The sequence below is a fragment of the Peromyscus eremicus genome, chromosome 9 (assembly GCF_949786415.1).
Source record: "Peromyscus eremicus chromosome 9, PerEre_H2_v1, whole genome shotgun sequence".
NCBI classification, from domain to species: Eukaryota; Metazoa; Chordata; class Mammalia; order Rodentia; family Cricetidae; genus Peromyscus; species Peromyscus eremicus.
Genome location: NC_081425.1, coordinates 86,014,814 through 86,040,052, shown reverse-complemented (window position 1 = coordinate 86,040,052; position 25,239 = coordinate 86,014,814). Strand labels below are relative to the sequence as shown.

Below are 25,239 nucleotides of genomic sequence, written 5' to 3'. Positions count from 1 at the left end.
ACCCTGATAAGACAACATTGAGAGGGTAGGGACTTTTAAGAGTGGGACTTAATGGAAAGTGATTAGGTAATGGGGTTACTACGCTCTGAAGAGATTAATGCTGTGCTCACAGAAATGGGCCTCTTGCTTCCTCATTTGTCTGAGAGGCCCTCTTCTACACAGTAACATTGCTTTCCACCTTTCTGTGTTGTGTTGCTGCCAGAAAGCCAACTGAATGTGGCCACCCAATCTTGAACCTCATGCCTCTAAAATCATAGCTAAATAAACGTTTTAGAGGATACTTCGCCTCCGGCATTTGAAACAACAACACTAATGAGATAAGACACTCTGTAGAGCCAGCCTCTTTCTCTGATTTCAATGGGTCATCTGCAGACCAGCACTTCCAAATATGCTTAGGTACTGTTAGAATATTTGTAATGTTTCAGGAAATCAATTTCTCAAATGACTCACTGTACTCCAACCCTTGCCAAATGCAAATGTCTAAAATACTAGACGTACAACATAATATTATTTAGTTCTATAGGAAGTAAGCTGTTGAACACTAGTTTATCAGCTTACCTATAAGGAAGCTGAGACTAATAACATGTACCCAATTTATTCAATAATCACTGTATACAACTATCTAAAAGAAGCAACGTGTCAAAGGAGGTTTTGAAGAGACACAGTATTAGTAGGAAGACCAGCTCAGGATTCAAGCTTCAACACTGTCTTAGGGGTGCTGAGGACTGAACCCTGGATGTGGTGACTGCAAGGCCAATGCTCTACCCCTGAGCTAAACCCTCAGCCCTGACCTCTTACAGTTCTGAGTAAATCTTCCTGTTCATCACCTTGGTAGCAGCAGGCATTGGCAAAGTATGTGGAAAACCCAGTCATCTTGCAGAGGAGCCTTCCTAGCTACAGAACTCCTAGAATATGGGTACCATCCTCAAAGAACTTTCCATTCCAGGAACAGAAGAGAGCTATGATCAGACCAAAGCTCTCACAGATGAGAACTTTTGGCTAGCAGCCTCAGGGAAATCATCTTTCCTGGGTTCTTTTACTCAGAGAGCTGACAGGGCTGAGTCCTTTTATTTACAGAGGACCCATGGGGAGAGGAAGATCTGATCTCATTTGTGTGGATAACTAGACACTCATCGCCTCCTCCCCCGCCCCCCCTGCACCCTGCACCCTGCTAAGTATTCAAACTAATTTCTTGCTTAGTTCTGAAATTCTCTCAAGTGATGGCTCAGCCTAACAGCTGTGGAACACACAGGAAGGAGATAGTCACCAGAAATATGGTCCAAAAGACTGCAAGACAATTGTGTGCAGGAGGAAAGCCAGAGAGAAGGAGAGAGAGCAAAAAATAGACAATGGAGGGAAGGAGGAGTAGAAGGAGGGAGGAGGGAATGGGAGGGAGGGAAGGAGGCAGGGAGAGAGAGAGAGGGATAGACAGGCAGACAGACAGGGACAGAGGAAAAGCAAGGGAGAGAGAGGCTAAAGGGACAGACACAAGAGAGGCAAATGGTCCACTAAAGACCTCCTCCTGCTTTGACCATGAGCCATTTTCTCCATTTCATCTCAAATGGCTTGGGCATGAATTTTATTGCTTCAGGATTACTGACTGATGCCCTCAAAGTTATACATAGCCCATGGGACTAGAAAGTTCTAGAAATTGAAACATGGCTTCTAAGAATACATCCTTTAGAGTATATCTTGTCCAGGCCACAAGGTTGACCCATATTCTCTTAGGCATCCTTGAGAAAAGAGACCATATGTTTGGCTCTTGGATGGGTATATCCTTGTTTCTGTCCAGTACCCAGTGGACCCCTCTACTCTACCTTCTGTTCCATCTGACATCGTGGCTCCTTGTCAGCTAAAACCCAGTGCCTGGGAAACACTGCAGGGCCCATCAGCAGATGGACCTGACCCAAAGACCACGTTAAGTAAGCACCTTACTCAAAGTCATTTATAGAAAAAGAACCCTTTAAACACCACACTCACCCAATTCCAAATGCTCACAGTACTGGAGGTGGTACCTGCTTAGGATTTGTGGGTTGTTGGGGATGTAAAGGACAATTTCTGTGACAGCAACTTCATACTTCACAGATTGGGGATGACTAAAGTTTACAGGAGTCACTGCGCACCTGCGCTTTATGAAGATGGAAGATCTTAGAGCTACAAGAGCCTACTTCCGCTTCCCAACCTCTGTCAATCTCTTCAGTGGTCACATTTCCATTGGGCAAAGGATAACACAAAACCAATGAGATGGGCGCCTCAACCATGCTGACGGCAAAGGCTTCTGGATCTTTCTTTGCATCGCTTCTCTTTAGACTTGCATTTTCACATTCATTTAGTTCTTCCTCTAGCATTGAATATATGAGAATCAAGGTGGTATGAGATTCCCATAATTTTGCCTCCACAACTTTATGGGTAAAAGAATACAATAAAGCCAGCCACTGGCGGGGGGGTTCCCACCATTAAGGAACCCACACAAAACTGGCAGGAAAAGAAGCATGAACTGGGCAATGGTTTGACCCAAGTGCCCAAATCACTAGCCCGCGGCTTGAAAGTCTCACACGCTCTTCTGTTCTCTCAGAGCCAGCCCCGGGCCTTCCTCCCCACACCCAAGGATAAGATGACCCAAGTTTGTGCCTTACCTTCTTCGATGGTTACATTCCCTCGGAAGAAGTATTTCCCATGGCCCCTGGAGAGCGCCACACCTAAACTGTGCAGAGAAACAAAGCAAACCTTGAAGTCCAGGGCAGTGACTGGAATAGACTTGTGGGCTAGCATTTTTTTTTTATTTTATTTTCCATTTTCACATTTCCATTTCATGTTCTGTAAACAATTTTTCCAACAGTTTACTTTCAAAAACCTCACTGATTATAGTGGGTGTTGGTTTTTCTTAGGCCCAAGCAGCTGCTTCAAAGTCATTTCTGATTGGAAATGCCAGCGGCAATTGGCTGCTGTTGTGTTTGCAAGATTTGTGGCCAACGGCTTGCCCCTCCAGAAAGCCCTCCCCTGGATGTCCTCCCAAGGCCACACACCCTGCTCCCTGCTACCACCTTACACACCTCCGCTCTGAACTAGGCAGAGACTCCCAGACCCCAGAAAAACGGATCCCTTCTCAAGAGCAAACCCAAGAATGCCAGCAACATTCAAGTGCAGCAGCATGGCCATATGGCTGCCTTGTTAGCCTGGTCGGTCCATTCCCTGGTCTAACAGCTTTCCCACATTCTTATTGGCTTGATTTAAATGCCTTTCTGTTTTGCCCTAAAGTAAGAGACTGCTTTTCTAAAAACAGTCCCTTCATTTGGCAAAGCCATTTAGTGGCTCATGTGTTCCTTGACTCCTCCTGGTTCCAAATTGCATCTGGTCACATTCCTTGGCGGTGGGTGACAATGATGCTAGACTTCACTTTCCAGATTCATCTATACTGGTTAACGCTCCCTTGACTTTGAAAGACACTAGCTCAAGAGCATGAAGCAACCCTACTAAAAGAAGTTGTTGCTGTTGTTTTCTACAAAAATCACATAACAACATGGAGTTGACAGTAGCGGGCAACTTTAGAATACTCCATACACATCTGAAAGCAGGCCAGGAGGCAAAGTCGTATTTTTAGGACTATAAGAGAGAGACGACACAGAAGGACATTCAGAAAAGTTGAAACAGAAGCACAAGGTGGGGATGAAATGCCACCCGCAGGAGGATTACCGGGTCATGAAAATAAAAAGTGAGAAATAGGTCTTGGGAGGTAGCAAGTGAGATGGTATAAAGAACCTGGTGACCCTCTGAACTGGTCTCCTCCACCCTCGGTGGGAGCCCCGAAGATTTTGTGTTGGGAATGGGATGCGAAGCTGTGGCAAATGGATGGGCTGTTTGGGGTAGGCCTGAACCATCTTCCCCCTTCTAGAACAAAGACAAAGAGCAGCCTGGGCAAAGCCCCTTCCTCACTCTTTCCAGCCTTTGGGCAGGGTGTTTGTTATCCTCAGATGATGAGCACTGAGAGGTCAGCAGGTTGGGCACAAACACACTGAGAGGTCTGATGAAATGTCCATGATTATGGTCAGCTCTACCTGAAAGGAGTACCCTTGATGTCTGTATAATAGTAGTCATTTGTCATCACCAAAACCCGTTTCTAGATCGGGGGGGGAAAAAGTCATAGAGAAAAGAAAACAGGGTTAGTCTGCTAGATGACGTTTTTTCAGAAATCAATAAAAACAAATGGATACATTACGATCTGGTTAATAATAGTACTACATGAATCTTGTTTGAGATAAGTAAAGACAAGAGAGAAATGAGCTCGGCGAAAGATATTTATTCCAAAGAGAGCCTTCAGAGCTAATTTTTCACACTGGTTTGTTTTAATGAAGTGGCAAGAATGTTTGAGAAAAAGGTACCCCTTTGTCCACGGTCTTCTTCACCTCCATGGAGAACTTCCCTGTCTTCCGGTTCACCATGGCATTTCGTAGCTGGAACAAGAAAGTGAAATTGGGAATTAGTGCCTCCCCAGGTTTCCACGTCATTGGGTGCCTGGCCACAGAAGTCCCCTGTACAAAGTCCAGACAAGATTCCCACCAACTCTTCATGCTTCTGAGGATAAGGCTGCGCGCAGAACTCTAAATCAGCTCTCCAGGGAAGAGACCAGCACCTCTCCTGCTCCTGGACAATGGGAGGGTGGTGAGTATGGACAAATGATTTTTCAACTATGATTTGGGGTGCACAAGTGAACCACTCCGGGGCAGCAACAAGAGAGGCCTCAGGATGTTGATGAGCCCAGAGGTCAGAGAATGAACTCCAGACAATCTGCTAAAACTATCAACAAGCAAGGATGTCTCTGGGGGACAAGTGGGTTTTCAAAAGGGGTACCGATTTGTCACAAAGAAATCATTTTTCAAAAGATAATCAAGTTCAAGATGTTTTTCTAAACAGTAGTTTAAAAGATTGGGGGGCATTGGGGAGACAGTAACTCTTTTTCCACAGCATGAATCAGCTTCAGATGGTCACCCAATTAACAGCCTCGCTGACAAGACAGTGAACAGTACTGACCCTGCCTCTGAGTTTTCCAGGTCCCATCTTGGAACAGTGAGCCTGGCTCGCCTCCCCTCCCCCGGCTGACCTCCTCTAATTACCTGTGGCCTTCCACGAGTTCAGAGGAGGACAGCAGACCGGGTGATGAAGGATGTGCCTTCATGGGCAGCAAGGGGACATGACAGGAAAGGCCATTTAATGGGTTAGGAACAAAGGCTGACATGCCAGTCCATTGGGAACTGTTCTTTCTCTGTCTGCGCTTCAGGATGCGTGTGTGTGTGTGTGTGTGTGTGTGTGTGTGTGTGTGTGTGTGTGTTGTTTTTTGTTTTTAATTTCTTTCCTCTCTTTCCTCCTTTGGAGGAGCTTGAGTGAGATCAGGCTGATAGAAAATTGCAGGGCTTGCAAGCACCTCAAATTTGATTCAGGGCTGTCTAGATTTGGGTTCGCATTCCCGTCTTCTGTGAGAGAGAGTAAAAGCATAATTTTTAGCTGGAGGCATGTATAAAATAAAACATATATTTTACTTTAGATATTTTTTAACAACACATAATGGGTATTTCTGGAAATATTTTCCCATTTTAACTTTTGTGGTTTTGGATAGAGAGAGCTGGTCCTAATTAAGTCTACTTTCTAACTTTTAAGAACGGGCTCGATTTATCATTAACATGGTTTTCATTTTTCCTCTTTCTGGTGCCTGCCTAAAGCCATTTGGGACCTTCCCCTCTCAAGTTCCCCAGGCAAGTCAGAGATTATGTCAGCTTCTCCCTGCCAACCTCCCCCTCCCCCGGTAGCAGAGAACAATTAGCATGGGGCCAGGGAGGGCCCAGGGCCAGGGTCACCAATACTTTCTGGAGGCGAAGGTTTAGAGAGTTCTTCTAGTCTTGCAAGGACAATATCCTCTCCTTCCTGAGCACCTCATTGTGAGAAAGGACAGGATGCCGCCACTTAGAAACAGACGCTAGAGACAGAGCTTTATGATCATGGGCAAATCATGACTTTCTCTGTGCCTTCCTTTCCTCTTCTGCCAAACAGAATTGAGCACAGCACCCATCTCATCCAGTCATATACAGAACACAAAAGAGAACTGAGCGCAGCACCCATCTCATCCAGTCATATACAGATCACAAAACAGAACTGAGCACAGCACTCATCTCATCCAGTCACATACAGAACACAAAACAGAACTGAGCACAGCACTCATCTCATCCAGTCATATACAGAACACACACGCACAAAAACTGAGCGCAGCACCCATCTCATCTGGTCATAGTACGGAACACAGGGGTAACAAGCAGAGGACACTAACTGTCCTCTGTGCCTTTGTGGTCCTCCATCCTCATCTCCACTGTCGTCAGTGGCACTGCCATCTTCTTCCTCACCCGGTGTGGCACCAGGCACCTCCTGCTAGCTAAAGGGATCAGTATTCAAGTTCCAGGCCACCCCACACCAACCTCCAATCTTTTACCGTTCTTCCAGATGCTTTGACAATGAGCGACACAAAAAATGCATCTTGCGCTGAGGATGCCTTTGCATTTCCTGTCTCCTTAGAGTCCATTTCCTTTCTTCACCTGTCAGGGCTCACTGGGTGGATTTTGTGCCCTCTGCCCTATAGCCACAGATTTCAAGTTACTGTTCATGACTCTCCATGAGTTAGACAGACTCAAGAGGGGACAGCATGGGGCACTGGGGACCCCAAGCCAGCAAGGCTCTCACACACGAGCTATTCTTTGATCTTGTTGTGCCTCAGTGTCTTCTTCTGCCATTTGTTCAGTGAAAAATGACCCCGAGGGAAGCCATTCAGATCCCAAACCCCTGTCAGGTGCCTTCTGAACTGATGTCATTGGGTTGCTGGCAAACTCCCATTGCTGGGAGATACTGTTGACTGAAGTCTTCCTGCGGATCAGATACTAATTCAAAAACTCTAAGGACTGTCTTCTGTATTTCTATTTCTACAGCTATTTGATGGGAGGGGAAACTGAGACCTAAGGCTAAGAAGCTTGCCCAAGGAAACACAGGCTCTCTAACTCTGGGGGCTGAAAAGACGGCTCGGTGAATAAGAGTGCTCCCTACTCTTGTAGTGGACCTGGGTTTGGTTCTTAGCACTGCCATTGGGCAGCCCATAGCCACCTATAATTCCAGCTCCAGGTGAGGTGATATCCTCTTCTGGCTTCAAAGGGAGTTTTCATGCTTGTGGTATACACATACACACACACACACACACACACACACACACACACACACACACACCATAAGTTCCAAATCTCTGCTGCCTAAATCAGAAGATAAAATGAACTATTTATCATTAGTATAAATTATACATTGTTATTTCTTACTTTCTCAAAGAACAAGTTTTAGAAATTGACTATGGCAGGCTCTGTGGTTTTGCCTTCCCAGTAGCTCTTCCATACACTTGAGCCCTGGGACCTAGAGCCCATGACAAGGGGATATGCTGCCCTTACTATCAGAGGAGGGAAGAGACCAATAGTTGGAATTTACTTTATGAGACTGGAACATTCTAGAAAAGTCACTTTTCTATCTTAATGGGCTGTGTATTGCCAAGGATCCCTTGCACATAATCATGCTAGAAGTTGGTGGCCCTCACACTTGAGGGAGGTCCACAGAGTTCAGGTAAGAGTGATGAGCAATAACAATCCTGTCTTCCCCACAGAAGGAGGGAAAAGTATGGCCATGGTGCTGCTCTGAACAGCCTTTGAACTTGCCATTGCCTGGATTTGTAATCATGAACAGCTGGAAAAATGAAAATGACTTGGCAGAGGAAAACTTTAAAATAATTTTTGGTGTATCCATATGTTAGCTGATTATACTGTCATTAAAAATCACATGCATAGATACTTGACTAAACACACCCAAAGAAAGGCAAGTCGGATGTCAATGGTCTATGGTACCTTTTTTGATTCCTATCAGATGCCAGATATCAGTAGGTGTGATATGCAATGGCCACAGAAGCAGCACTCATCACAATGAGATGAATAACATACAAGACAGAATCTCCTCTAGGGGATATAAAAATCTGGCCACTTATCAGCCTCCCCAGCCTCTGGGATACACCCTGATATGTGCTTCACTGGAGTCCTTGGGGATCATCAGCTTGGCTGACTCATCAAAGCACCTACTTTTCTAGTACCATGCTCCAGTTAAGGCTGGATGCTTATTCTACTGGAGGCCTGCTGCTCTTCCCTCTTAGGCAGAGCCCACTGGGGAAAGCTTCCCCAAAAGGTATAGTAGTGACTGTAGCTTGTGTTTCCTTATATAATGACAGCTCATTCTCCTGGTAGTAGAGTCTTGTCCATGTTAGAATGGGGCTTTCAACTTCCGGAGACACAGGTAGCCTGCTGTTCCAAGCCCCTACTTATAAGCTACCTAGCCCAGCCTATAGATGGAAGGGATGTGAGACAGGCCAGATCAATAGCTGTTTCTTCACCAAAAAAGCTTTCAACCAGTGCATGAAGATAGCAGGCACAGAGAGCCCCAGCCACAAAGCTTCTGCCCTTACACATCAGCTCCGGCTCTCTAGGTATCAGGGTTCAAGGGATCAAGCATGAGATCTATAAAAATGAAAAAATAGCATAAAGAAGAATAAAATATGCAACCAAAGGCCTTGGAAATGTGTGACCAAAGACCTCAGAACATGTCCCAGAGTGAGATGCTCAGAGGGCTTTGGGAAGAAGGGGCTCTGGAGAAGTGTTCTCTGAGACTCATCATGGGAAGAAGTGTGGGCTTCCTAAGGGCAGTAGAAGAAGGCTTCCAGTGCAACAGAATGGGTTCTAGCTGGGTTAGAGATAGAACCCATAGGCTATGGCTACACCATTGACAAGGTTTCAGAGCAAGGCAGACATTCTATAGACAGAGAGGGTTGTAGGAAAATAAAAGATCTACATGTCCTGGTCAAACCATAGTCGGCTCCAAGGACCCTGATATTTTACAAGGAACTCTACACAATCTCAAATCTTTCATGCTTTTCTCCCATGGATGGGCTTTTTCCTGAGATGGCATACCTTCCCTTGACCAATCAACTAACCAGAATTCCCCACACACATTCACACTAACAAGATTTTCCCTAATGGAATGAATGATTTATATGCAGCCCATTTCCAAAGTAGGACTTAGTAGCTCTTTATCAAGATCTCTCCCTGCTGCAGGGGTTGGCAGGAAGTGGGGGTGGGGGATCCTATCACTTTGCTTCTCAGTAAAGCTTCCCTTGCTTGCCCTTCTGAAATCCTTCCTTGGTCATCATTCTTCACGACTCTGGGGCAAGGAACTCAGAGACCAGTGGCTTGGGTGAATGTGGTGCCTGTTGAACACTGGGGTACAGTATACTTGTCCTCCATGCTTAGCCCACTAAGAGCCAAGCAAGGCTCCTCTTTTGTACTCAAAGAGCCCACAATAAGCCCACAGGGATGAACATTTACTTTGGAAGAGCTCACCACATTTGTGAGGTACCAAATGGAGTCCTCGGGGACTCTGGAACTCTAAAGTGGGTGTGTCAAGGACACAGTTTAAGGGAGCAGATAGCCTGATGCGTGCCTTTGGACTGTGACATAATTGCTCTGCCTCAGTTTCCTTAACTGTAAAACAGAGACAGATACTTGACAGGATTGCAATGAGGAATAAATAAACTCATCCCTTATAACACTGAAGGTGGTACCACGGACAAGGAAAGTTCCTTATTTGGTAGCTATTGTTACTTATAGGAGCTCTCTCTATTTATAGAAATAATTACGTTCACTGTGGAATAGTTCAGCAATGACTAAAACGTAATAAGACCAAACTGAAAATCATCCTAATTCCTTCAGCCATGTCCAGGAATTTCAGCCCTGAAACCATATTCACACAAACAACAAAAACAGACTCATCAACTTGTATTTATATGTATTTATGCATACACATACACACAAACATACACACACACACACACACAATAACAGCAACAATCAAAGAAAAAGAGACTATCAACTTGAGAGTTGGGGGGAACATAGGAGGGGCTGGAGGGAGGAAAGGAAGAAGGCACACTATTTTTTTTAAAAAATTAATATAATTTTTCTTTCCCAGAAGTTATTCTCACTGGTGACTCAGATTGGATCATGTGTATTTTAAAGTCCACTGCTGACACATGGGTCCCGCAAATATCTGTCATTTCACAGGAATTGACATGATACCTAACTTATCCTATAGTGGCAACAGAAGTCCCATGCACACTCCTCTATGTGGTCTATTTTTCTCTCGTGTGTGTGTTTGTACGTGTGTATGTATGTTTGTCTAGGTACACACATATATAGATATATGTGTATCTGAGTGGGTATGAATGTGTATGGAAGGTGGGAGCCAGACTTTAAAGATGGGTTTTGTTCCTCAGAATTTATCCACATTGAGTTTTGGACAGGATCTCTTCCTGGGATTTAGGGCACAAACCCTGGGGCTAGCCTAACCTCCCCATCCACAGTATAGAAATTACAACTGGAATTGTACCATCCCCGTGCAGGTTTTTACGAGGGTGCTGGGCATCAACCTCAGATCCTCCATGCTTGTACAACAAGCACTTACAAACTGAGCCATCCTTTCATCCCCCTTTAATTTTGGCCAGACCATTTTTGCAAATCTTTAAATGATATGTGTGATATTACATCATTTTTGGAAGTATGCGGGGCCTATGCTCTAAATGTGCTCATTAAATTGTACAAAGAGCCTTGCTGTCCATGAGAAGCAGGATTCTCCATTGAGGTTCTCTGCAGCCAGGTCGACTTCACTGCTTCTGCCCAGAAAGCTCCGCTTCCTTGGTCCTTTACACATTTTGATCTGAAACCTGTCCTTCGTTACTTCTTTACAAGCTTCTCCAACAGCATGTGGGTATGTAGGCCTCTATGTGCACCACATAAGAAGGTTTTTCACTGATTCCAAAATTTTTCAATGCTTGGTGCACAGGAGAGATGGTAGTTTGGGTTTGCCTATGTCAAACACATCAATATTGAAGGAGCTCAACATTTCAAACTCCTTGGGCTTCTTGCCATAAGGTACCCAAACAAAAGACAGCCAGAGACCAATTTGTACATAAGAAGACTATTGGCCTGATTTGAGAAATGGTAACTCTGAGAGTAGGAACACAGAACCTAGCCCTTAACTCAGATGACAGTGAAGGACACAGTGGGAATCTGATACTTGAAACTCCAATCATAAAGGAAAATGTGGTAAGGAGCTATAAAGTATTTCTGAACCATAAATAGCAAAAGGAGATGTCCACTCACAAAAACACCAGCTCGGGCCCAGGGGCAATAACAGTGAGATGAACAAGCAAGTTGCAGGTGAAGGGGGGTGAGTGTGTCAGCCCCTGAAGTGGGGACTTGGCAAGTAAAAGTTAATATGATCAAGCTGGTCATCCCCAGTGATCACAGCAGAAAAGATGAAGAATCATGTCTGTGGTAAGGTTCAACACTTCCAGGAAAGAAAAAGTGAGGTCAAAAGAGAGCATGGAAAAAGGTGAAGTTGGAAGAGAAAGAAAGTAGAAGTTTCTCTGCAAAGAACCATAATGGGAGTTAGCAACTGGAAACCCCGAGGGCCCATTCACAGAACCCTCACATAGCTACACAATGGTGTAAGCATTTTTTTTTTGAAAAATCTTTCAATCTATCAATATGTTTAATCCTCAGATCATCTGGGAGGACAGCCACGAGATGCAGCCTGAATGGTGACACTCTAGGGACAGAGAGCCTTGACACAGGTGAGACTTGAATCCGGGCCGTGCAGCTGTCCACACTGGTGCTGATGCGGTTGGACCAAGTACACGAGGCACAGTTTATTCCAAGAACCCACCAGGATCCTGGTCACAAATGCTTGAGGAACAGAAGACATCAAACTCTTCCAGGTCCTTGACCCCACATGACGTCAGAGCAGTGACAAGTAGGGGACAAAGAGTGGATGAGGCAGTAGCTTTTATCAAATGGCAACTTTATTTTTGTCTTAACCAGAAGGGGCTGGGTTAAATTTCTGTAACAGATATGGTTCTTGCATTTTACAGGCAAAGGAGAAAGACCTGAACTTCCTGCTAGCTGAGAGCACTCAGGGAGCAGAGGATATGAAAATAAGGAAAGCAGCAACAGAAGAGATGTGATGCTGGCCCTGTTTCTATAAAGCATGAGGAGACAGTCTGGGAGGTCAAATGGTGGCCCTCAACATCCCATGGGAAGGGTAGAGGCACAGGAAATGGGGATGGGACTGGGGGTACAGCTGGGGGTGTGAGGCTGCCAAACCCCTCTGCTGCTCTTTAGAAACAAGAGTTGTGTCTATGGAGACCTGACAAGTTGGTTCTGTCTATCTGGGAGCCTGTTTTATTGGCCTGTAAGAACCCTGACCTTGTAGTTCCTGGGTCTCCTGTGGCCCAGCCAGAATTCTCTGAAGATGGTAAGGCAAGTCCTGACAATTTTACTCAGCACAAGGTGGGATTAATCATCTGCAGAGGAAACCAGAGCCCATTGGGCATAGGTTCAGCAGACATGCAATTGGCCCGATTGACTGGCTGGAGAGTTATACAACTCCAACTACAGTAGAAAGGTCTGTTGTCTCCATAGCCCTCTGCACCAGCTCCTGGGGTATCCTGTGTAGCCAACAGAGCCCTCACCCATGAGGCTTGAAAAGGGTCACTTACCACATCATCCCGGTCTTCCCACTCTACTTCGGAGAGGTCCACACTACTGTAGTTAGGTTTCCTCCGCTTTTTTCCTTCCTCATACTAGCATAGGGAAGAAGAGAAAGACAAACAAATGGCCATGAACTCATCGACCAGGGCATCTTTATCCTCCTAGGACCTGTTTCCTGGATAAGGACTGTGAGTAAACAGCACCTACCGGTGATAAACCCCGTGGGTGATACTATTAACATTTTAACGACAGGCCTTGCTGTAAATGTTTCCTCCAAGTTGGAGAACATAAAGGTCAATTCTTGGCTTGGCATGAATTTGCATACAGAATTCCTTGTCTCTAAAATGCCAGGTGCAAAGAATATTTATCCTACCCTTGGATGCAATAAATATGTGAAGGGTGGGGAGACCCATCTCTATTAAAAAGCTGGTGAACCCAGCCCTTTATGACAGAGGAAAGTGCTTCCTACACACGTTTATAAACATCTTGTCCTTTCCCCAGAGCTTCATATGCTTCCTGTCTATAATCTCCTCCAGGATCCTTTGCTGAGAAACAAAACTTTGATTGCCATGGTTGGACATGGTCTCAGCACCCTGAGAACACTTTGATTGCCATGGTTGGACATGGTCTCAGCACCCTGAGAACACTTTGCTGGCTCACAGACCTTCTACTTGCTACCGGCCATGGCGGCGCAGAGCTAAGCACAGCTCCTTCACCTGGAGTAGATGTGAGTACTGGGAATCGCTGCCAGATTTAAGGGCCATTAGGGCATTTCTCTGGAAAAGCTGATGAGTGCATTAATAACTGGGGAATGGTTTTACTTTTTCCCCCCTAAATCACTGGTGTTAGTCACCCAGCAAGTGTACCATTTTATCGACCGGACATTCTTGTGTCTGGATGTTTGTGTGTCTCGAGGCCTTTACTGTTGGTTATTGGGGTGTTTATTAGGTAGGAAAGTCTGCCCTCTGCTGCAGGCTAAGGATAAGCAAGCACTTTACAAGTTTGGAAGGTAATGTTCACAGTACACTAACAAAGTTGTACATGTACACAAAATACATGCATAGAGATGTACCTGTTTCCTTTTCTCCTCCTCGTCTCAGTCCCGTTTTGATTAAATAATAAAACTAAGGGAGATGCAGGGTCAGTCTACATGTTTTAAGACTCCCACTTGCCATTTTGGACACTGATTGGTAGTTGCAGATGAAGTTCCTAAAGGTACCCCCGACACAAGAAGAAGCCTTTGCCTGTTTAGATCCAAACAAGTCTAAAGTGGACCTCAGTGCAACCAAGGGGACAGTGGCCAGAAGGGGTGATTCTCACATCATCGTGGTACCAAACAATGTCAAACTCAAACAACGTTGCTCCTGTACTCTTTAGTCCTTGCCAACTGCATTGTGGGGATCCTGCACCATCTCTAGAAAGTCCCCTCCCCTACCACCACCCAAGAAGGCTACCACGCCTTCACTCACTTCTCTGAGGTTTCCAATTAACAAGACATTCACCATCCACAGTCACTTTTATGACATCAGATCCACTCCAGATGAAGAGGAAGGAAAGTGCTTCCCTCGGAAGCCACTGTAAACGATAGCAGATTAGCAGTTGGATCCTGTTAGGGAAAGTTCCTGTGTGCATGGGAGCTGGGCAAGCCAGTCCTGCTAAAAGCAGAAGTTACTGGAAGGAAGGAGGAGGGAGAGGTATGGGTCTGAGTCATGGGCAAGAATCATGGGGGAGGCGCTTAGGGTGCTAGGACCCAGGAACTTCCCTGTGGGAAGACAGAGTCTGACAGCCTTAATGAACCTCAGCTACAGAGGCCACTGGCTTCTAGTCCTATTTCAGAAAGAACCATTCTCAAAAAAACCTCACACAGCCCACAACTTGAACATCAAAGGCGTACTTTCACAGACGCTTGGGTTGCCTTTTAATGGCTCTGAACTGTTCTTTTGTTTTGCTTCAGTAGAAGGAATTCTCCCTTTGGTCACTGAAAACTGTTCCTTTATTCATTTACTCAGGACACACACATTGGATACCTTGATGACATAAAGCCCTGGGGGCTATGGCGGTGGTAAGCTGCCTGCCGTGCCAGCGTAAGAACTTGAATTCAGATCCCCAGAACTCATGTAAAAGGCAGATGCGGTGCATCTGTGACCCTGGTACTAAGTGTGGGGACAGAGACAGGCAGATCACTGGAGCTCTTTGACCAGCCAGTCTTGTCACTGGTGAGCTCCAGATTCTGAGGGGAACCCTGCCTTAAAAAAATAAGTAGAGAATGATGAGGAAGATAATTGATGTAGACCTCTAGCTCCAGGATGCACGTGTACATACATACACTCATATCTGCATGTACCCATGCACATGTCCATGGCAAATACATAATATACCATACTCATGCAAAGTATAAGGTGCCAAAGATAGGGAGTTAGGTAAGCATTATTCTTCTCTTCCCATGCACTTACTTGGAGCATCCCTCCTTCAATTGTGCCTCCATTATCGTCCATCCCAGAGCTAGGAAAATGGGCTCTGACAGCTAAGTAACAAACGAAATGAGTCAAATATGACAGCCAGTATGGGGGAAGGGCACCTCCCCGACTGCTAACCTCTGCCTTAGTGTCTCTGTGGAAGCCTCATGTTAGTTCAGCCTCTGTTAAATTTAAACTGACTCTGAGGTCCTCCATACCAAATGCATCTTCATCTTCACAGTATGCACAGGTTTTTGTCTGAAGAAAAGAGTACAGAGGCACTGCCCTTGCCCACATTACACTAGATCTGTTATGCTAAGCAAGCCACTGGGCTGTGCCAGGCTTTCCCAGTGAACTGCAAAGTGGGGAGAGAGCAGTGCGCCAGCCGGAGCAGGCAAAATGGTTCTCCACCTTGGCAGCTCATCCCAGGAGCACACAGCTGCTTAACCCAGGCAGATCTGACTCTTTGCCCAGAGTTGGGCATTACCTCATTCCTCAAAAGGAAGGGTACCTCAGTAACTCTGCCACTGTGCTACAAGCCACAGGCAGGATGGGTTTCTTGAAGATGGTGGTATCACACAATCGCGATCAACTGTCTCCTTCTGGAATGTGTGGGACAAGTTGGGACTCCAGAGTCTCTTGACAGAGATATTTGGATGTGTTCTAAGGTACCCGGCTTTTTGGAGGTGACCTAGACAAGAGCGAACCAGTTGAAAATCCTTGAAATTTTACTATCCCTAAATGTCAATAGACAATTATTTTTTTTTCTTTTTTGGAGTAGTAATCCAAGCTGATCTTGCATTGGCTATGCAGTTGAGGATGACTTTGAATTTCTGATCCCCTGCCTCTGCCTTCTAAATGCTGAAAATACAGACTGGCACCATTGTGCACAGTTTCTGTGGGGCTGGGGATTAAACCCAGGGATTTGAACATTCTAGGCAAGCCCCCTACCACATGAGGCACATCTCCAGCTTTTCGTTTTCTTTTATCACCATTCAGGAAACTCAAGCCAATATACCAAAAGTCTATTCAAGAATCAGAGAGTTGAGCACAGTGGCTCATTAGGATAAGGTACAGGCTGCCATGATTTCCAGGCGAAGCTGGGCTACTGAGTGAGTTTCAGACCAGCCTGAGCTGGAGAGGGAGATCCTGTCTCAAAAACAAAGGGGAACTATGAGACACCAGAGAGTGAGAGTAAAAGATCTCCCTGCGGGTTGGTCTATCAGTTGCTACTTTGTGCAAGATCTTGTAAGTCAACCTCACTGAAGGAAACTGGAGGGAAAGTTACTCCCTCGGAAGCACCCTTTGATGAAGGCTCCACCATAATGTCTGCTGAACTAAGTATGTGCAATGGGTCTGAAACACGTTCTTATGAACAGGTGAATGTTAGAACTTCAGCATCAACAAAGCCCCGGGATTCCTTCAGGTTAGAAAAGGAAAATTTAGCACGCTATCACATAGCTGAAAGAAACCAATGGTAATCAACAAATTGACTCCAAACCTGACAATATCTTTTCCCCATTAAGAAAGCTCAGCAGGCCAGGAAGGAAGCTCCCTTACCCATGCATTGGCCACACCCATTTCACATATTTTCAAGGATAAGTGTCTACGTTTTCTTGCAGGAAAACTCCTAGAAATGTGGCTCTAGTGATGGTACCATTGTGCTGGGTCAGAGACTGCTAAAAGGGCCTGATAATATGGGAAAGGTTCCCATCATTCCAGGACATAGGAATTAGTTCACAGATGGGGACATAGCCTACAACAACCTAAAAGACTCAAAAGACTCCATCTTGGATGCTTTCCTGGATTGTTCCAGAAAAGGGGTTCTCCATGCACCAGCATTGCTAAACCTGTGAGACGTGAGCTTGGGGCGTATCATGGCCACCTTGAGCACTACTTTGAGTCCTCCTGGCAAGGAAGCCAGTACAGAGGAAGCAGAGGAAACTGAAGAGGATAGTCCTGAAGACGTGTGTGTGTGTGTGTGTGTGTGTGTGTGTGTGTGTGTGTGTGTGCGCGCCTGGACCCACTGTACCTGAAATCTTTGCCCCTTTGGATATGTCAATATATGGTTCCCAAATTGCTCCTGTCCCTTTTGGAGACAGGGTATCACTGTTAGTCCTGGCTGGCCCGGAACTATGTAGACCACATTGTCTTCACACACCTACCCACCTCCCAAAGGCGGGCATTAAAGGTGTGCACCACCACATCAGCCTACACTACACCCTTCTCCTAAAAATAATCCTGCCTGGTGTTTCCAACAGCACGTGGTCAGACTGTGCACATTTAATGCCTTCCCTTCGCTTTAGAAGAGAACTACTTTTGAAGACCATTTATTTATTATTTTTATGTGTATGTGCATGCCTGTCTGAGTTCATGTGCACCGCATGTGTACAGGAGTTCACAGAGGCCAGAAGAGTGTGTGGAATTTACTGAAATTGGAGTTGAAGGCAGTTGTAAGATGCCTAACATGGGCACCGTCAGCCACACCTGGGTCTCTATAACAGTAGTAGGCACTTTCAACCATGGAGCCATCTCTCCAGTTCAATGCACTACTTTTTAAAAGTACATTTTATGTGAAATATTTACAGACTCTGTTACTTTAATGATTATTTAGGAATATTTGATTTATAAAATACCTTGCCACCTACCAAGATGTACTACTGTGTCTGAGCAGAACTCAGCTCCATATACTTTCCCTCCATGCCTCCTCCAAGCAACAGCCAAATAGTTAAGCTCTAGACTCCCCTACACTGGGACTGGCTCTCCTCTCCCCCCATGCAGCCTCTGGGTGGGACAAATCCCAGGCCTGGCTCCCCAACTCCCCCTCCTTGTTCTTAAGGAGACCGTTATGGTGCCAGGCATTGTACATGGCAATTGTTAGTATATCTATAATCTGTAACTTCCTTTGAAAATGTGGTTAACGAATTGCAAACAGTTTCCAAAGGGTTACAAACAGACTTTCAGAGGCAAAGGTAGGCCTGCAGCTTTTGGTGCCTGTTTTATGAAAAAAAAAAAAAATGTCCAGGAGAATTTAATAAGAAAAGCTATTGTGTGCATTGAAATACTTGGAGGTGGAGCTTCAAATAAAGGCCAGATGTGGCAAGCAGACAAACAAGCCAGTGGCTAGGGTGATGGGACAGGAAGACACCCATCTTTGGAGCAAGCCAGAACTACCCAAGGGCTTGCTTGAAGCTCAGTATTTAGTGGTCTGGATCAAAGTCCTTCTGTGTCACCTGCAAACTGGCTTTGGAAGCTCCGTGAGGTGAGCCAAGGTGTGGCCATTCTGATTTAAAGAAAAGGACAGTGGCTTTGCTTCTCCAGTGTCCCTTTGGGAAAGACCCAAGGGCACCATCCACACCTATGCCTATGGCCTCCATGAAGCAAATACAGCATGGGCTAATTGATCAAAAGCACGTGCTCTACAGACTCCTGGAAGGGAGGGAGGAAGGAGATGGGGAGGAAGACGCCATGCCTAGGACAGTGCCATCTGGACAAGGAGACGGTCAACATGGAGCCAGTCATCTAGAAGGTTGTTTCTGTCTCCAGGCAGGCGTGACCTTCCTCTGGTAAAGGTCTCCATTCTCTCCTCTCCTCTCTAAGCCTGAAGAGACTGTTTCAGCAGAGACATGGGCATCTTTCTCTCCTGTGGACACTCAATCATCTATTCATTTTCTGTTCACCTACACATGCCCACATCTTAATGGATGCCAAATACTTCTCAGCCCCTGTGCCAGGCACAGTGAGTCTCAGTAAGACCTGGAAAAACTGCCCCATGAGAACCAGTGCCTACCTTCAGGTTCTTGGTCACAGCTCACTATTAATATGGCTCAAACTATATCAAGGTAGGTTGTTGGGGGAGGGGAGAGCTAAAAGCTAGGGGCCTAGGAGCCAGGCGCAGATCCCCGTCAAGCCTACATGCTCATGATCCAGGGCTAGCTGTGCATGTTTCTGAACCTCACTGTTCTCCTCACTAGATAGAAATTTCAGCCCTCAATTCCCAGAGATGCCTTGAGAAGCACCGAAAATAAATGTGGCTGAGCAGAGAGCCCGGATCATCATAGATTCTAACAAATGCAGCCTAAACATTCGCTCCCTTGGCCAGTGTTAATATGACCATGGATGCCATGGCTGGTTTCCAAAGTCCGACACTTGTGTCACACAGTGCTCATCCCCAGTGACTGTGCTCACAGGAGAAACTGGTTCTTAATGTGAATGTAAACTGCCTAAAGGGAAACTTCAATCTGCATTGGTGGCCTTTTCTCAAGGCCAAGGGAAGAACATGCCTGATTATGGCAGAGTGATGCCTCTTGCCCTACACTGCCATAGTGGGATTCCAGCCTGCCAGTGGCAAATGGACGTTTCCATAGGGACGACCTGCAGGAGTTGGGGCCCATGGCTACTGTCAGCCCCAGCTCTCCTAGAGACTAGCAACAACGGGGACTACCAACAAATGTCACCATCTAAATGACTTAAATACTTTCTGTTTCTCTCACTATTTTTTTTCCTAATTCTTTGTGTAATAATTGCTTGTAGAAAACTTTGGATGAAAACAGTGCAGCAATTAAAAACACTATTCTCCCCACCCATACTCGGAGGTCACACTGCAGTCTTTTCCAAAGAGGAGTTACTCGAAAGCACTTTCTACTCTCAGCTTCCAAAGTTCATTACTTCCCCAACCAGGAACTCATAAAACACACAGCCAGTCTGCTCTGTCCACTTGACTGCCCACCCCACTCTCTGCTGCCCACTCACTATTCTCCACAGAACATGTCTAGGGCTAGGCACTGTGCTAACTACTGTCTGTATCTTGCCAAATCCTCCCAAGCCCAGTGAAGGATTTCATAGATGGGAAATCAGAGCCAGATCCCTTGGTGACGGGGCTAATGGAACTGAGAAGCAGATCAACTCCACCTGATGTCGGAGTTCCCCACTGGCGTGGTCCCCCTCCTCGGTATCTTGGCCCTCTGTGCAGGTGGCCATCTCTGCCTGAACAGAGGATAGGTGCTCAGTCTTGGTGATAGAGCCTCTGGAAGGTAAATCCCAGCAGGCACATTCTCCTCTGCGCCAAAGTGGAGGCTATGCGGGCCTCTGGCAGAGTGACTGTCCTTTGACACTGGCCCCAGTGCCCAGCGACAGTTTTAGATGAAGAAGACCACACAGTGGGGATGTCAAGGAGTCAGGGCTGCACCTGGGCCCAGTTAACTGTTCCTATGTAACTTCACCATGATTCTCTCAGGACCTCAGACAACGGCTACAAGACTAGAAGAAAATAGCGTTTGCACTGGAATTTCCACCAACGTCATGCTGCCCCCCATGCTGTGTGACTCTACAGTGGCCTATACTCCCCTCACCAAGACACATGCATACCTGCATGACACATGCATCATGTCCTGGCATAAATTCCCATGTGTCTACACTGGAGACGAAATTCTACAAGGCCTGGGAAGATGAGAAGCCTAGACCCAGGGCCATGAGGGTGTGTCCCATAGTAGCAGGGAGTTTGGAGAGGGGCAGTGGGGCATGTCCAGACGGGGCCTTTTCCTCTTCCTCAGAGGCACGCTGTTCTTGTTAATTAATGTTTTTAAGTGTCTAGAAGATGAAAAGTTCTATGTGCTCTCCTGTAGTTTGATTACAAAATCCTTTTGATGGCTGTACAACTGTAAAATGGCTTGGATGTTTAAAAAAAAAAAAAGGCAACAATTAAGAGGCTGCTTTGAAAACCCAAATGACCTTTATCTTAATCAGTGTCCTCCTAGAAGCCATGAGTCACACACTGTGTGTGGGGAGGTGGTGGCCTGGCCCTGCCATGGTTTTGTAGGTCAAACGTGGCTTACTGTACCATGGCTGGATTAAACTTAATTCTCAAGAAGCCAGTCTGTCTGGTTACCACAAGCTCGTCAGACACATTAAAATGTGCTCGGTAGCTTGACAGGAAGGAAACTGTGTGCCAGCCAAAGGGACAAGGGCAAGGATTTGACACTGAGGGGAGAGGGGCCACGCCAGGTCTGGTGAAGGAAGTGGGGGTGTCAGTGAGGACAGACAGCTGCTAGGAGAAAAGACAAGACAGCGTGGCATGCCAATTAAGGGCACAGCTAGCACCTGGGGAACGTCGTCTCCAAGACGTCAGGATACTTTGAGACAAAAGCCTGTCTAAAGGTAAATGCAAGAGGGCCTTGTAAATGAGTTCTGAGTTCCTGAGAGCTGCACTGGGCTCCCGGATGGGGGCGTGGCTTCTTCCAAATCCTACTTCAGGACCGTTTTCACATACCACCGTGCCATTAGGAGATCCTATCTAGGGCCAAGAGAACCCCTGTAATTTGGAAGCTTATCTGTGATATCTAGCAAGTAACTTTTTTTTTTTTGTCTAATTTACTGAATTTTATTCAACGTTTTCCATGACTGCATTAATGATATCCGAAGACCACAGGGTACGTTCAGCTGTCACACCATTTTAAAGGGGGTCTAATCAGGCACAGCAAATGGATCCTAGAGCTGCAATGGCAAAGAAAACAGATTTCCTTATTCACATAAGGAAGATCCCAAGCTAGTAGCAATGTGCTCTGGAGCTAAACTGGCCTTCCTCAGGGAGCAGTGGCTGTCATGGCTGTCCTTTACTGGAGAGAGAGAGAATTCAGGGTGTGGCTAACTTCTCCCGGTGGTCAGTCCTGGGTGCCCACATTCCTATGCTTCTCCCCAGTTTGCCACTGGGAAGAGAACTCTCCTCTCATCATATCTACTTGTGGGGCCCAGAGTGAGAACCTAGAGAACTCTCAACATCCAGAGGAGTCTGATAAACACGGGAACACTACTAACAAATGCCTCTCTAAATGAAGCAATAGAGGGATGCTGCACAGGGGACTGCAAAGAGATCCTTCCTTCCACGCCAAACACCATCACCTCACTGATGCGTTGTACTAACAGTCTTGTCAAAATGCCACCTTCACCAGATAGGCCTGTGTCTGTGAGACTTGGATCTCGGATATCTGAGAATACTGGATGGCAGCTTCCTTTGGGCTTTTGTTTCCTGCTAAAATTGCTACCACTCCCTGAGAAGGAAGGGTGTGGGTGTGCACAAAAGGATCCACACCTCTGGACATCCTTTTCCATGAGTTTTTTCTAGATCATTCCAGCTAGAGGCTCTCTCCTTTCTCACCTGGGTGGCCATTGTTTCAGACCTCTCTAAGAACATGAAGTATGAATGAACATGTGGCACCTTGCCTAACATATGCTCTCTGCCCTAGCCACGTTCTGACCTCCAACCTGGACAGGTTTTCATCCATCAGTGCCTCTCCCAGTCCCACTGGCCTGGTGACCGAGAAAAAGGGTTGGGTTTTGTTTAGTGTGTGCATGTACGTGCGTGTGCGTGCGTGCCAGTGCCAATTAGAGTGATGTAGCTCTTTACAAATGTTTTTGGATACATGGTGGGCCGAATAAACCCAGGAGATTTCTGATGTGATTTATGACTCACAGAAAAGCCAAGGTCCCCTGCAAGGTTGGCTGAGTTCAAATAGTCTTTCATTCCCTGTGGCCGTGGAAATGTGGCCAGGGCTGGGGTGAGAGAATGGGAATGGGCCAGTGGGCCAGTGGGCCAGTGAAGCAAGCTGCCACATCCATGGATTGCTTCTGGCTTCTGAGTGCTTTGAAGGTGAGTCACATCAGGCAGGCCATCAGCTTACTGTCAACCGCCAAGGAAATGCTCCCCCCTGGATAAGTGGCCACAAAGCAGTCTCCTTGCCTGGGTTCTTCGCCTCTAACCTACCCCCTGGGTTCAGACTGAAGATTCTTCTACAACCAAAGCTAGAACATGCCAGTGAGTGCTTGGTACAGACCCCTCTCACTCTGTAGGATGACACTTACTATTCCAGCCTTTTGTAAGCCCTGTCGTGTGGCCTCTGCTACTCTGGCAATTTTGACCACATCCTTCCTTCATACTCCCCTCCTAGACAGAACTAGCTGCTGAAAAGGTCATCATTGCCGTTACCTTCTGGTCTAGACACATGTCAACCTACCTTCTCCTCACACCCTTGACTCCAACTCTGAGTCAAGTGGTCAATCTCTCTGATCCCTATAGACTCAGGTGAGATGTACTCCTGTGTGAACTGGGTCTAGACAGGGTCCGTGAAAACTTCCCCTGTTATCTCAGCCTCTCAGGGTAGCCCCACTATATAATACAGGGGTCCAGCTTATTTGCTAGCTTCCTACATGGGCTCCTAAGCATCTTAGAGGACGCAGTTATTATTCGTGGGCCGTTGGGTGTGCAATGCCTGGGAATTGCCTGGCCGAGAGTAGGCTCTCCCGGAAACAGCAGCCAACAGCAGAGTGAGCATGTTGGTGTAAGGATTCACTCCACCGATACCTGCCTAAAGGTGACTACATGGCTGGGTTGCTGTGGGCATCCAGGAGCATTTGCTCATTAATTCCTCATTATAATCCTCGCAGGAGGCATTCTTTTTGTTCTCATTTTTTTCAGTGGAGAAAACGGAGGCCTAAAGACTTTAGTAACACATCCAAGGTCACACATCAGACCGCAGCAGAGCTGAGAGAGGTGTCAGTTACGGCTCTGCTCTCTGGAGAGATGTGTGCTGGGGAAGAGCCCCGTTCTAAAATGGAGGTGGTTGTCCAGTGTCTGACCGAGTGTGTCCTGATGGTACAGGAAGGGGACGATGGTATAACAGAGGAGACAGTTGTGTTAATGATGATCAAGTCATTGAGGAATCTTGCCCTTACACACACACACACACACACACACACACACACACACACACACACACACATATTGCTGTATGACCCAGTGTAAGCCTGGACACCTTATAAGGGTAATCTAAACCATATTAATACTGAACCTGCTACAGAACTATGAGTCAGATAATGCCAAAGCCTCTCTCTGTGCCTCCCCAAAATCCCTTCTTGGAGTACAGCTGGGGACCTGGAAGTTCCAAGAGAATCATGCTATTTCCCTATCTCTGCTATTCAGGACACACAGTACTCTGAAACCCCCACATTTCTGGGAAGTGATAAGAACACTTAAGAATGCCTCACTTTACACGTAAAGGTATTTCAAATGAATCCCTTCGCCTAATTTGGTTCCTCTCTTATCTGTCTATACTTCCTGCTGCTGGGGGGTAGGGGGGCGGTGAAGCTCCATTCATTGGGCAATCCTCTCTGCTTGCACTGTGTGCCAAACCAGGTCCTGCCTCAAGATAAAATGGCCTGAGAATAATTGAGCAGAGGGGTCTTAGGATTTTTGGTGCATCTGAGAATGTATGTGCCTCTGTGTCTGTGTGTGTGTGTGTGTGTGTGTGTGTGTGTGTGTGTGTGTGTGTGTGAGAGAGAGAGAGAGAGAGAGAGAGAGAGAGAGAGAGAGAGAGAGAGAGAGAGACTCTGTGTGTCTGTATATACGTTTCTTCTAGTTGATGACTTAGATTTGTTTCTTGTAGAACTTGGCTTCAGCTTAGCCTGCTACGAACTGTATACCTGGCCAAGTAGACTTTGGTTTTGTCAGCTCTGGGTCCATGTTATGATCTGGATGTGAAACGCCTCCACAGGCTTGTGTCCAAGGCTTGGTCTCCAGCTTATTGTGCTATTTCGGGAGGTTCTAAAGACTTGAAAACATCAAGCTTCACTAAAGGAAGAAGGTCATTAGAGTCATGTTCTTGGTGATCACATCTTGTCCCTAACTCTTTCTTCACTTTCCTTCTGTTCCCTGGCCACCATGAGGTAGGTAAACAATTGGGTTCCTCCAGATCCTACCACCACCCAGATCAGAGCCAGCTGACCAGTGACTAAAAGCTCTGAAACCATGAGCCAAAAATACATCCTCCCTTCAAGGCTTTTCCCTAGAAATTTTTGTCACAGTGACGAAGAGCTAATGATCAGAATGGGGAAGTCACTGTGGCTCAGCCAAGTGTCCTTTGTGTTTGCTCTTCTGAGCCTCTTGGCCTTCAGAAAAAGATGGTTGTAAGAACCCACAAACCTGAGATCTTAACTCAGCACTCTATCCTTGGAGCTGGTAGACCAGATCTCCTTTCTGCTTCTGGGTAGATGTTACTCAGGTGGTTTAATCCAGTGAAAAGGGCAGCTATCAGACAAAGAATTGCTACCAGGCCCCACCCTGTGATGCCAAC

The 25,239-nt window shown here is 46.3% G+C and overlaps 1 protein-coding gene across 1 annotated transcript in view; it reads right to left on the bottom strand.

Annotated features, from left to right (window-relative positions):
* Cacna2d3 (calcium voltage-gated channel auxiliary subunit alpha2delta 3) overlaps positions 1–25,239 on the bottom strand; it is an 827,473-nt gene that overhangs the window by 140,200 nt on the left and 662,034 nt on the right. Inside the window, exons 18-21 of the mRNA XM_059274534.1 lie at positions 12,668–12,751; positions 4,380–4,451; positions 4,056–4,117; positions 2,637–2,704 (exon numbers count right to left, since the gene is read on the bottom strand). Coding sequence (XP_059130517.1) covers positions 2,637–2,704; positions 4,056–4,117; positions 4,380–4,451; positions 12,668–12,751 — 286 coding nt within the window. The remainder of the gene's footprint in view (positions 1–2,636; positions 2,705–4,055; positions 4,118–4,379; positions 4,452–12,667; positions 12,752–25,239) is intronic.